Raw genomic sequence first — 12,074 nt, 5'->3', positions numbered from 1 at the left:
TGTGAACCAATGCATACAGACCAGCCTCGCTCTGACCAACGCAAACGCAATGCCTGCAATATTCCAGCAACGCCACCCCTACGCAACTCAGCCTCGCCCAGCGGCGAGCACCGCGCAATGTCGAGTCGGTCGGTTACAAAAAAATACACGATTGCGTTCGACAGTTTTACGGTCCAAGTGAGGAGTGGGCTCCAAGCACGCGCCACGACGTCTTTACATGGGGTGTTGCTCAGTTGCGCTCGTATATGGTCTGAGACGTGAGACAAATGGGACAGATCCAGAGACGACCGAGAAACGAATATGGAGAAACGAACGAACGCGTTTAGTTCGATCGAAATGCAGCGAGATTTTAGACCAGTAAGGCGCTAGGGGACCCAATTAAGATCGTCGAGCTCTGAGAGACTCTTAAAACAGCTCAGCGAAGTCCGTTGATCTCAGAGACTCGGCCGAGCCTCTCCGAGACCCAGCGAGCGGTACCTAATGACAGGCGTCGTCTGGAGAGGCGTCGGTCGTCGACACAACTTACGGCCCGTAAGCTACGGCGACTTACGACGGCTGATCCTCTGAAATGGGGACTGGACCGGCGCGTAGTGCGGCGGTAAAGCCGTCAAGAGACGCTGGCGACTGATGTGTGTCCGCTGGACGCGGGATACTGATGTTTGCCAGCGGACACGGACACTGGTGTGTGTCCGCTGGCATGGGACACTGATGTAACCATGTCCGCGAGTTACGGGACACTGAACCAGTCTGCATCCTAGTAGGTATTCTTTCAGCGTCATTCATCGTCTATCTGCGAAGTGATGGACTGCGCTATAAAGCCAGTATCGAGGATACCCAAAAACAAACGAATTACCGCATCCTTATCGTACTGTAACCTATACCGGTACGAATGAATGACACGCTATGAATGTATCGAAGGTCAATCTCCTAAAGTGACGGCAATAGACCAGTTAAGAGGGAGCACAGCCTTGCGGGGACCCTCCAGTTTTGATAAGATCCGAAGTGGTTTGATTGGAAGGGTCTGTCGGGCCTTGAACGCTTTTAATCGAAAGATCGCTCCAGATGTGATGAATACCTACATACAGAACGCGTTACGCGACTGAAATGGAAATTGTCGGGTTAAGTGATGGCCATTAGTGGTTTCGCGAGGGAATCGTCCACGATGGCTGGAAGAGTACCGTGACAGGTGTGCTCGGTCTTTTAGCGAATAATTACAGATATCAGATGAGAGGGAGAATTCGTATGCCACCCTGCGCAAAATGCTTTGGCTAGTTTGCTTTATCAAAACGATTGAGATCGCTTTTACCAAGGGCATCCTAAAGAACTTTACCCATATGCTCGTCTCAGCCAGTTGTGGATCACCTTTGCAGAACTCGTCCGGATTAACCATGAATCACTCTGAGGTTATTTCAATCATTACAGCCCCGTATAACCCCGTGCCGAGGCGGGTGGTCTTGTTACTGGGTGTCCGCTCGGCTCTGTTCGGCAGCTCGGCAGCTCGATGGCGACCTTGGCTGCCAGGTAGGAGCGGCCGAGGGCCGTCGGCCCAGCTCGGTAGACGGGCCACCCAATGGCTCCTTTGCGTGCCCTCTGCCATCAGCGAGCTGGGGCCAGCACGGCTCTCCGAGTCTGTCCAGGCTCTAGCCACGCCACACCGGGATTTCAGCGTGGTGGGGAGTCCGCACCGCTTCATCAGACTCGAGTAGAACCGTATACAACGTAATTATAAACAGATTCACATCCTTGAACAACGACAGATCAAGGTTCAGAATCAAAACAAAGGTAGCTTCGAGTTCGACTTATAACTCAGGTGCTTCCCCGACTGCACAGCTGCCTCGGGTTAAAATCTCCAATTGGTCTCCCTATGTACATTCATCACCGACCGACCATACATACCGACCATACCGACCACCGACCATAATGTAGAGAGGCCTCTGGTGGTCGTAAATCAATCGTTATAACTTACGTCGTATATCAGTACTGGTTTGTGTAACGAGCATTCAGCATTGCATCTTTTTATGTGTGACTTTACCCCGGCTAGGATTCCGTGGATCGCTTACGTTGAAAGTTGGGGCCTGGGGGGGGGGAGGTAGCACGAGACACACACCTGGGCTGCAGATGATATTGGAGTGGCTGCATTGTTACCGACAGTCCCGAGGATCCACCCTCTCCGATCCACCAGGTAGGTCTCTCTTTATGGCGAGACTCTGCACCGCCGAGAGAGGCGCATTATAGGCTGGGTGTCGGCTTCAGGACGATAATTGAGCTGTTTGAAAGTCAAGAGCACCGCTTAGACCCGCTGCACCTATTCAGCAGTATCCATTGATGGATGGTGCAGTCCCGAGGTTTCGGCCGACGCCCTGCCCTCATCCTCTATCCCTCCCATCGCTCTACCCAGCCACGATCTCTCGGGGGAGGCCATTCATATTACTCCGATGGGACATGACACAGATTCCTGAGCCGTGTTTAAACACCGCTGGATTAATGTTTATCAACATTCGCAGCCACGTGCGCCTCGGGCCTACCGAGATCGTCTGGGCCGTGCCACGATCGTCTGGGATGCGTCAGGATAACCGCAGACGCTCCACGATGGTATCCCACGCACATCAATTGTCTTGCTCCGTGACAATGACAAAGTCTCGATGGGGGAATGACAGTAACTCTCCAAAAGGTAGCCGATAGATAAAAGATATTGCTAGCTTTGGGTGCCGATATCGCATCTGTCTATGCTCCGTCTATCGTGTTTGCTGTGTCCGTACTCCGTATGTCCTGTCGTATCCGTCTATAGGTACCTAATGTCCGTCTATCGAGTTCGCCTCTCGTGTCCGTCTATCGCGTACGTCTATAGTATATCGTTTTCTTCGACACGGCACAGGACCTTTACTTACCTTCTTACGTATCGGTTCGCCACGTCCGTCTGTCCGTCTGTGTCTGTCTGTCCGTCTGTACGTCTGTCCGTCTGTCGTCTGTCTGTCTGTCTGTCTGTCTGTCTGTCCGTCTGTCCGTCTGTCCATCTGTCCATCTGTCCGTCTGTCTGTCTGTCTGTCTGTCTGTCCGTCTGTCTATCTGTTCTGAGGACGTCACTGCGGCTGCGGGGTTTGTCCCGCAGTACCCCGCGGCCGCGGTGCCCGCTGTCAGGCCGGCCGGAAGCAGCCTGACAACACGTTCAACCACATCCCGACTTACAGGCACGGGCGAGGGAGCAGGAGCGGACGAGAACGACGGAGGGAGAACTAGCGAGACAATGTTTTGTTTGTTTGTTTGTTTTGTTTTGTTGGGTTAGGCCCTTTCGGTCCAATGAGACCATTTCAGAGCCGGAAGGATGATAGGAATTAGGGGGAGACATTGGTCTGGGCAGGCACCCTAGTGAGTCACCGGGGCTGAGCCCATCCCGAAGGACAGGCCGACCAGCCCCAAGGTACTCACTGCACCCGGCTACGGGGTGCGCTCCCTCGGGAGCAGCGGTGCCGCTCCAAGGGAGCAGCCCGCATGAGATAAAGTTGCCTGTCCAGCCCGGAGGGGGGTTGCGGCGTGGAGGAGAAGGACTTCAGTATCCTGAGGATAGAAGCACGGAACGGTGAGCGAGACAATGTAACAATTCGGAATACGGTAGATAGAACGACGGAGTAGTGTGCACGCACAGCAAAGGTAACGAACCAACCAATATGCAGCATTCTGATGAAACGGACTGAGGCGGGAGCCTAGCTGTGGAAGAGAGGAAAAGTCGACTGAAAATAAAACAAGAAATGTCGATAAGGCTTGTTCGATAAGTCGTCAGAGTTTACGTACGAGTATAGCCTCTTTCGTTCCTCTATTTTTCTTTGGTCTGCCTCGCTGGATCCTATCCTGAACCGAAGTTTGAGACGACCTTTATTGGACGTACCGAGCAGATTGAACATCATTCACCGGCATCCAACGTGTTGTGTCGGCGGTCCAATACGACGACTGTCCTTGGCTCCACATCGAAGTTTGGACAAGCAATTTCCGACTCCGGCATCCGTCCGGCCGGCCGAGCGCTGCCCGTCGCTCCGTCCGGCTCTATGTCCGAGACTGTACGGGCGCCGACAGAGACTGTACGGGTCGCGGCGGCCGCTGCCAGCTGGCCGCTCGCCGGCCGCCGCGCGGCAGTCACAGCAGAAGTCGGCGAGGGGGTGCCGCGTCGCGTGCCGTCCGCAGCTTTCGCGGCGCGTCGCACGTGCCACCCACACCTGTGTACATAGGCTGGTGGCCGGTGTCGGACGACAAAGCTGCTTGATACGATCGGTTGCAGTGTGACGCGTGTGGTTGGGACTGGGGAGGTACGAACTCACAGTGGTGTGTAGTAGGCCAGATGGGGCTGCCTGAGCTGAAGAGCATCAGAAGGTTCGGCCTGGGACGGCGCAGCCTCAAGGAGCAGCCAGAGCGAAGGTAGGTGCTTGGTGTCCGCACCATTGCCGCCTCCCCTCCCCTCCCCGATCTGGCCTGGCGCCACGCTGGTATGCGTTGGCCCAGCTGCCCCTCCCCCACCGAAGGATCGAAGTGCGCAGCCGGTCGGTCCCCCATTTACCCTCCCGTCCCCATCCCGTCAAACAAACGTCAAGCTCAGTTTCCAATGGTGTTCGGGTGCTCTTCATGTCCTCGGCCAGTACCGCCCATTCTACCAGTCGAACTACATCTTCTCTCTTCTCCCCTGTCTCCTCAGTCTCCCCATGTCTCTCTTGCGTCTCTCCCGACCTCCCTGCGTCACCCATTGTCATGCCGATCGGCCATTATGATTAGACCTCCCTCTCCAGCGTTTCTCGCCCATTAGCGCGGACCACACAGGTCCATCGCATCTTCCTTCGCCACAACTACAACCACTACTAGCCACATACCTACGTCAGGAAAACGACCACGAAAACCTCCGCCACGCCGCTGCCGTCGCCGCCGCTGGTCTAGCCAGCTCTAGTTTTTGCCTGGTCTCTCCGCCGCCGGCAGGGGTTGTGTCCACGTAATGGCTCACCGGGCGCGGTGAATGAAGGGACTGACCGCCCGGAGTGGTCGAGGACAGGATGACTCCGGGGTCAGGCGGCTGATGGGGCTGGACGCGGGGCTCCACCCGGTTGTTAGACGAGGAATGAAGGTGGGTGTGTGTGTGACTGGAGCACGGGGTGGGATGATGATTGGGGCTATGGTGACAGTGACGGTGACGGTTGATGTGACGGTGGTCAGTGGTGATAGAATTGATATTTGTCACCGTGATTGTCCAGTCTCCGTTACGATGATGACGACGATTTTCTAAACCTTACGACATCGTCACTCGTCAGACGGCGGATCAACGACCCTCGTTCCAGGTGGTGGCCTCTCCGCCTTTCACCGGTAATCGATAAGTATATGACGCATCCAAGTTTTTTGAAGAGGCCATCGCAACATCGACCATGGAACTTCGCATTCGCCCTACTCCTACCCGCATCTTTTCTTCGGAACTTCCTCCACATTTGGTTTATCACAACTGGATAACCCTGTAATTGAAGCGTTTGAATTGCAGATTGGAGGCTGCATCATGCTACCTTGTAGTGTCGCAGCGATTCCCATGTGTCTGGGGGAGCGCCCGTGGGGCCCTCGAACTGCCAGTTCGTAGTAGCTGTCAGCCGGCGGTGACGCAGTTGCAGCTCGGTGTCAGTCGCGGCACGCCGGGCCGATCTAGCGGCCCGCTCAGTCGCACTCGCCGCGGCGTCCACCGCACCCCGGCGAGTTTATTTTCTTTGGGCGCGCTCGGCGCCGGCGGAGGTATTTTTCGTCGGCCTCGGCGGCTATATGTCTCAGTGGATTACCGCCGCGGACTCGGTCAGATCGGTCAGATTGGTGAGATTGGTCAGTCGGACCGACTGTAACGGCCAAGGACCCCGGTCCACGAGTTCGGACGGGTATCACCCGCTCCGGCGAAGGTCAACCACTGCTCGCTTGAGGTGACAACCACTACCCGCTGGAGGTGACACTTGGAGCTGCGAGTCTCTCTCCCTCGCGTACGTACTCACCTAGAGAAAGAGGGGCGGTATTTTGGGCGTGGCACTCGTCCCGCCACCGTCTGAGGCACGGCCAATCTGTCTGCAGGTCGCAGCGGAAGCCCACGTCATTCGCTCTGACGAACGGGAAGACGCCGAGACATAGCCAGTACACTGTGGTACACGGGACTGGGGACAGTCAGGGCAGACGGGAGACAGTGTACGCCAGTCCCGGAGACGTGGTATACGGGACAGTTAGGGAATTTGTGCGCGGGACGACGTCCGGTGGGGAGAGATACTGACGGTCCGCTCTGTTTGGCGCGAGATAAGGAGGCCTTGTGCTCCAAACCGACCAGCTGGTGTCACCTAGGGCGGAGATTTAACGCCGAGTTACCCGGAACGGCAGGGGCAGGCGTGCACCGTGAGCAGCGCCACCGGGAATGTGGCGTCAGCTGATTGATGCGTGTGCTGCTTTTGAACAGTTGCGTACGGTACATATCGTTCACATTAAAAATTAACCAATGTTTCAAATTCTATTATTATAAATTGACACTTTATATTATTACATTGTGTCAAAATATAATCATTATAATGTGTTATTCAATGTATAATCAAGTAGCTATCAAAAGGCTTAAATTATAAATTGAGTCTTTACCAGTAAATAGAAATAGCATATTCTCCGCGTAGTAGGGCATAGGCGTATTTGTGAGAAAATGGATAGAATTGAATTTAGCAGAGTCGCTTTCCTGGTTGATCTAATTTTGGCATCGCTTCTTATTTTACATCCGCAACTATATATCCCTGATGCCGAATATCCAGCGGCAGGCATAGACACAACACTTACGGCAGGGACTTTGATGCAAAACCGCTTCTGTAAATAAAATAACTCTGAAATGGTGCTGGTTGTCCACCTATTATCTCCAGTGTAAATGAAGGCCGAGAGAACGCGCTTTCTGAAAGTTTTAATTATATGACATCCCGGCGTACTGTACGTCGTCGTGAGCGACGTTTCACGGCCGCTGCTAGCACCCTCCCACCACACGCAGCGAAATCGGTTTCCACCATTAGAGTTCAGTGGTTTCCACATACATTTAAGATCTCGGACGCTCCAATATTGAATGACGTTAGCTGGTCTCTAAACCCAATGCAGTGACTTGTCTCAGACTTAACCTGACATCGACGTGACTTGTTGACCTACTGATGGAGAATGCACCAAAAAAATCTGTCTCGACCATCCATTCGGAAGTTTGATGAGGAGCCAAAAATCTGCATCCCTCCCAGCGATTCGTATATTCATCTCAATGCTTCAAGAAGTCCGGGTTAAAAATATGCGCACAAAACACACATTAACGACTTTAAAACGGAAACAAGCTTCACCACTCACACGCAAAACTGAGGCGAAACTTGAGCTGTCATTAATTGTATAAATGATAATGTGAATTTACCACGAGCACAGAGTAGTAACCAACAGCGCAGAACCAACATGCTCGGTCCGAACTCAGCTCTGCAAATATCAGTTCTCACCGCGCCAAACAGTCTCACAAACGGCAAATAACCGAGGTTACCACGATCACGAATGTGAATGATCATTGATCACCAATACCATAAAAGTCTTGCGGCACGCCGCCGCCGGCTCCCGCCACAGCCAGCGCAGGGGCGCAGCACACAAAGCGAGGCCACGCTAAAGTCTTGCGGCACGCCGCCGCCGGCTCCCGCCACAGCCAGCGCAGCGGCGCAGCACACAAAGCGAGGCCACGCTAAAGTCTTGCGGCACGCCACTGCCGGCTCCAACCACAGCCAGCACAGCGGCGCAGCACACAAAGCGAGACCACGCTAAAGTCTTGCGGCACGCCACCGCCGGCTCCAACCACAGCCAGCGCAGCGGCGCAGCACACAAAGCGAGGCCACGCTAAAGTCTTGCGGCACGCCGCCGCCGGCTCCCGCCACAGTCAGCGCAGCGGCGCAGCACACAAAGCGAGGCCACGCTAAAGTCTTGCGGCACGCCGCCGCCGGCTCCCGCCACAGCCAGCGCAGCGGCGCAGCACACAAAGCGAGGCCACGCTAAAGTCTTGCGGCACGCCGCCGCCGGCTCCCGCCACAGCCAGCACAGCGGCGCAGCACACAAAGCGAGACCACGCTAAAGTCTTGCGGCACGCCGCCGCCGGCTCCAACCACAGCCAGCACAGCGGCGCAGCACACAAAGCGAGGCCACGCTAAAGTCTTGCGGCACGCCGCCGCCGGCTCCCGCCACAGTCAGCGCAGCGGCGCAGCACACAAAGCGAGGCCACGCTAAAGTCTTGCGGCACGCCGCCGCCGGCTCCCGCCACAGCCAGCGCAGCGGCGCAGCACACAAAGCGAGGCCACGCTAAAGTCTTGCGGCACGCCGCCGCCGGCTCCCGCCACAGCCAGCACAGCGGCGCAGCACACAAAGCGAGACCACGCTAAAGTCTTGCGGCACGCCGCCGCCGGCTCCAACCACAGCCAGCACAGCGGCGCAGCACACAAAGCGAGGCCACGCTAAAGTCTTGCGGCACGCCGCCGCCGGCTCCCGCCACAGCCAGCGCAGCAGCGCAGCACACAAAGCGAGGCCACGCTAAAGTCTTGCGGCACGCCGCCGCCGGCTCCCGCCACAGCCAGCACAGCGGCGCAGCACACAAAGCGAGGCCACGCTAAAGTCTTGCGGCACGCCGCCGCCGGCTCCCGCCACAGCCAGCGCAGCAGCGCAGCACACAAAGCGAGGCCACGCTTAAGTCTTGCGGCACGCCGCCGCCGGCTCCCGCCACAGCCAGCGCAGCACACAAAGCGAGGCCACGCTGAAGTCTTGTGGCACGCCGCCGCCGGCTTCCGCCACAGCCGGCGCGGCACACAAAGCAGGGCCACGCTGAAGTCTAATCACCAGGATGCACGTACAGGCGCGCACGCTTGGCCTCCCGGCTGCAGGTAGGCTGCTCCTTTCGGAGACGTTCTCTGTCGCCGATGAGGCGCCGGATCTCACGTACCCGCAGCTGCGTCCTAGTCATAGCGTACTTCCTCAGTACGTATGGATGCAGCTGCGGGAACTTCAGCGCAGCAGCCTCGGCAAGTCGCCTAACGACGCCGGGGCCGCGGTCGACATCTCCTCCGTGCATCGTGGTGAACAGCACCTCCAGCTGCTCAACCTCATCGAGCCACCGCGCGCTGGGCACCGTGAGGCCGCCGCGGCTGAGGGTGTCAATCCAGGCGTAGCGCTCGTCACGGGGTACCTCGCTGGCATCGGACGTGATCTTGCCGAGCGTGCTGTCCACTGTGGCGCACTTAGCGGCCACGTACCCCGCGACGTACGCCAGCGCCTGCCTGGAGAGACTGGCGACACCGGTTGCTCCAGAAGGAAGGCTTGCAGGTGGCGGGGCGGCGCCGGCGCTGGCTGCGGGTCCCGGACACGGCTGGCGGGCGGTCACCAGGTTCTCCACCGCGGTGACGTCCGCGTCCGGCACCTCTGGCTCCACTGGCGGCTCGTGGTCCAGGTCCAGCGTCGTGGCGCTCAGGTAAGTCGGCTCCTTCTCCTCCAGCAGTACTGAGGCCCCGGACTCGCGCGGGTCATCGTGGGTTGCGGCGGCCACTGTCGGCGCAGCTCCTATGAGGAGCAGGCGGAGGCGGTTCTTGGCCTCCACTGCCGTGGGGTTGGTGTTCGCCGCACCCATGCCTCTCAACTGAAATAGAAACAGTGGTTGGTAAAATACCTAAAAAAAGACTCGATTAGGTGGGCATTAAAGGTGCGGGGTATAACTTAACCACTGTGACAACAGGTCTAATATTTATTGTTTTTTACCATTACCGGGTCACCCAGTGAAATCAAAGAAGTGAAACAAAACATAGTTTATCAGAGTGAGGTAATTAAAGTCTATTATAACACAAAAGAGGTGAGTGTGAGTGGGTAACACTTAATATATATAAAAAAGACCAATGTCTTCATTACGAGTAAACCATGAATGTTTATTGTTTAAGGATAGAAAAAATGCCGTCAAAGTACTTATATACACAACCCAGATATGTAGTAAGCTACACATTCGGGCGAGACGTATTAAAACAATCAAATTAAAATAAATTTCAAGGCTAGATACAATACCAGGACAAAGGGCTTTGCGTGATAGTCTATGTGCATATTGCTCTTAATGTTTACCTGCATAAAAAAAGAAAGAAAGAAAGAAAAGAATCGCCCGTGTTTTATTTGAGTTGCATCAAAATGTGTGACTGATGTTAGAATGCTTACCTGCGAGAAGAAGTTTTCGACGCAGTCCTGATTGAGCCGGGAGGTCAGTAGGTAGCTGAGCCCGTGATGCCGCTGCACAGCGCTGTACAGGCCGCGCAGAGCGGTGGAGGACATCACGAAGCCCTTCTGAAAGGGCAGCATCGAGTTGCTGCCGACCACGCGCGCGTCTCGCATCACCTTCGTGAACTTGAGGAGGCAGGAGTACTGGTCCTCGATGGTATGGGCCAGCCCAAACGCCGACCGGTGTAGTTTGCCGTCCGACACGTGGCGGGAGTTGAACGTGTCGAAGGCTTGGTCGACGAGGGCGATGAACTCCGCCTCCTTCCGGTACCGGTCACCGAAGATGTGCGAGACCGCCTTGGCCACGCGCTCACTGAGGAGCTGGGCGGCCAGGTACACGCGCTGGCATTCCTGACCCCGCACCTGCGACACACGGGGAACCAAAGGAGTAATAAATAATGACGTGGATAATGAGTAGTAAATAATAAATAGTGGAGCACAAGATGGACGCACACTGCTGATGCATGATGACCAATAGATAAACACAATCCCCTGAAAAGAAACCAACCAGATTTAGGAAGGGTGTACACATTGTCTAAGCGCGTGTATGTAACACACGCCACTGGTCCAGCTGTGACCAGCTGCTGTATTACTTTTTACTTTTTGGGACCTCCGCTGTTCCTACGACGTCATTTGGAAGCAATACCTAATTTGGCATGCTTAAAGTGCGGCAGATGTTGCGCGCAATGCAGCATATATCACCAGGTGTTACCAAACGTTTTAGTAAAATATTTTAAAATCGTCAGATCTGCGCTGACGTCACACATTCAGAGGGGGACATTCAAAAACATTAGCCCTTCTGAATCCAAGTGCTGCAACTTTGAGATCAAATATTTTCGATTTGAAGCATTTTTCGATGTTGTGAGTACCCAAACCGGTAATTGCACGCCAGGGACCCCAATCTTGCTATCTCAACTGAAAACTAATGCTAAGGTGGGATGGTCACTTAAAGGAGAGGGCTGCATAACATATTAGCAGCCGCTGGAAATTATCTTCATATGCAAACCATTCAACATACAAACAAAACATGATATTTTAATGAAATACACTTCTTATTAGCCTAGAGCTAGGCACAAAGTTGCATTTTTGTACATCCCATGGCATATAGCAATTCTATCCATGAAAAAGTACATAGTTTGGTTTGTAAAGAGACTAAGGGATACAGATTCAACAAAGAAACAAGGTGAGAAGTGAGAACAAATACAAATGGGTCCCCTGGACCCTCATCCCTGAAAATATTATGTTGATTGGTGAGGCGACTCTGATGATGTGGCATGAACATGATATTTCTGAATTTACCTGGACAAAACTAATCAGTAATAGCTCACCTCCACTCTCCGCCCTGCGTGGCTACATCAGGCGAGGTACCATGCAGAAGGGCGCTGGTCGGCACCGCAGACGAAGCGGCGCTGGCGGGGACCGCAGACGAAGCGGCGCTGGTCGGCACCGCAGACGAAGCGGCGCTGGCGGGGACCGCAGACGAAGCGGCGCTGGCGGGGGCCGCAGACGAAGCGGCGCTGGTCGGCACCGCAGACGAAGCGGCGCTGGCGGGGACCGCAGACGAAGCGGCGCTGGCGGGGGCCGCAGACGAAGCGGCGCTGGTCGGCACCGCAGACGAAGCGGCGCTGGCGGCGACCGCAGACGAAGCGGCGCTGGCGGGGGCCGCAGACGAAGCGGCGCTGGTCGGCACCGCAGACGAAGCGGCGCTGGTCGGCACCGCAGACGAAGCGGCGCTGGTCGGCACCGCAGACGAAGCGGCGCTGGCGGGGGCCGCAGACGAAGCGGCGCTGGTCGGCACCGCA

General features: G+C 55.6%; 1 protein-coding gene across 1 annotated transcript in view; it reads left to right on the top strand.

Moving 5' to 3' along the window:
- Positions 1-4,123: 4,123 nt before the first annotated feature.
- The window catches only part of LOC122368589 (pneumococcal serine-rich repeat protein-like), a 90,010-nt gene continuing 82,059 nt past the window's right edge, over positions 4,124-12,074 (top strand). The window contains exon 1 of the mRNA XM_043342680.1: positions 4,124-4,407. Coding sequence (XP_043198615.1) covers positions 4,331-4,407 — 77 coding nt within the window. The 5' untranslated portion in view covers positions 4,124-4,330. The remainder of the gene's footprint in view (positions 4,408-12,074) is intronic.

The sequence above is a fragment of the Amphibalanus amphitrite genome, unplaced genomic scaffold (genome assembly GCF_019059575.1).
Source record: "Amphibalanus amphitrite isolate SeventyFive unplaced genomic scaffold, NRLGWU_Aamphi_draft 000959F_arrow, whole genome shotgun sequence".
Classification (NCBI taxonomy): domain Eukaryota; kingdom Metazoa; phylum Arthropoda; class Thecostraca; order Balanomorpha; family Balanidae; genus Amphibalanus; species Amphibalanus amphitrite.
This window is presented reverse-complemented; position numbering and strand designations above follow the sequence as displayed.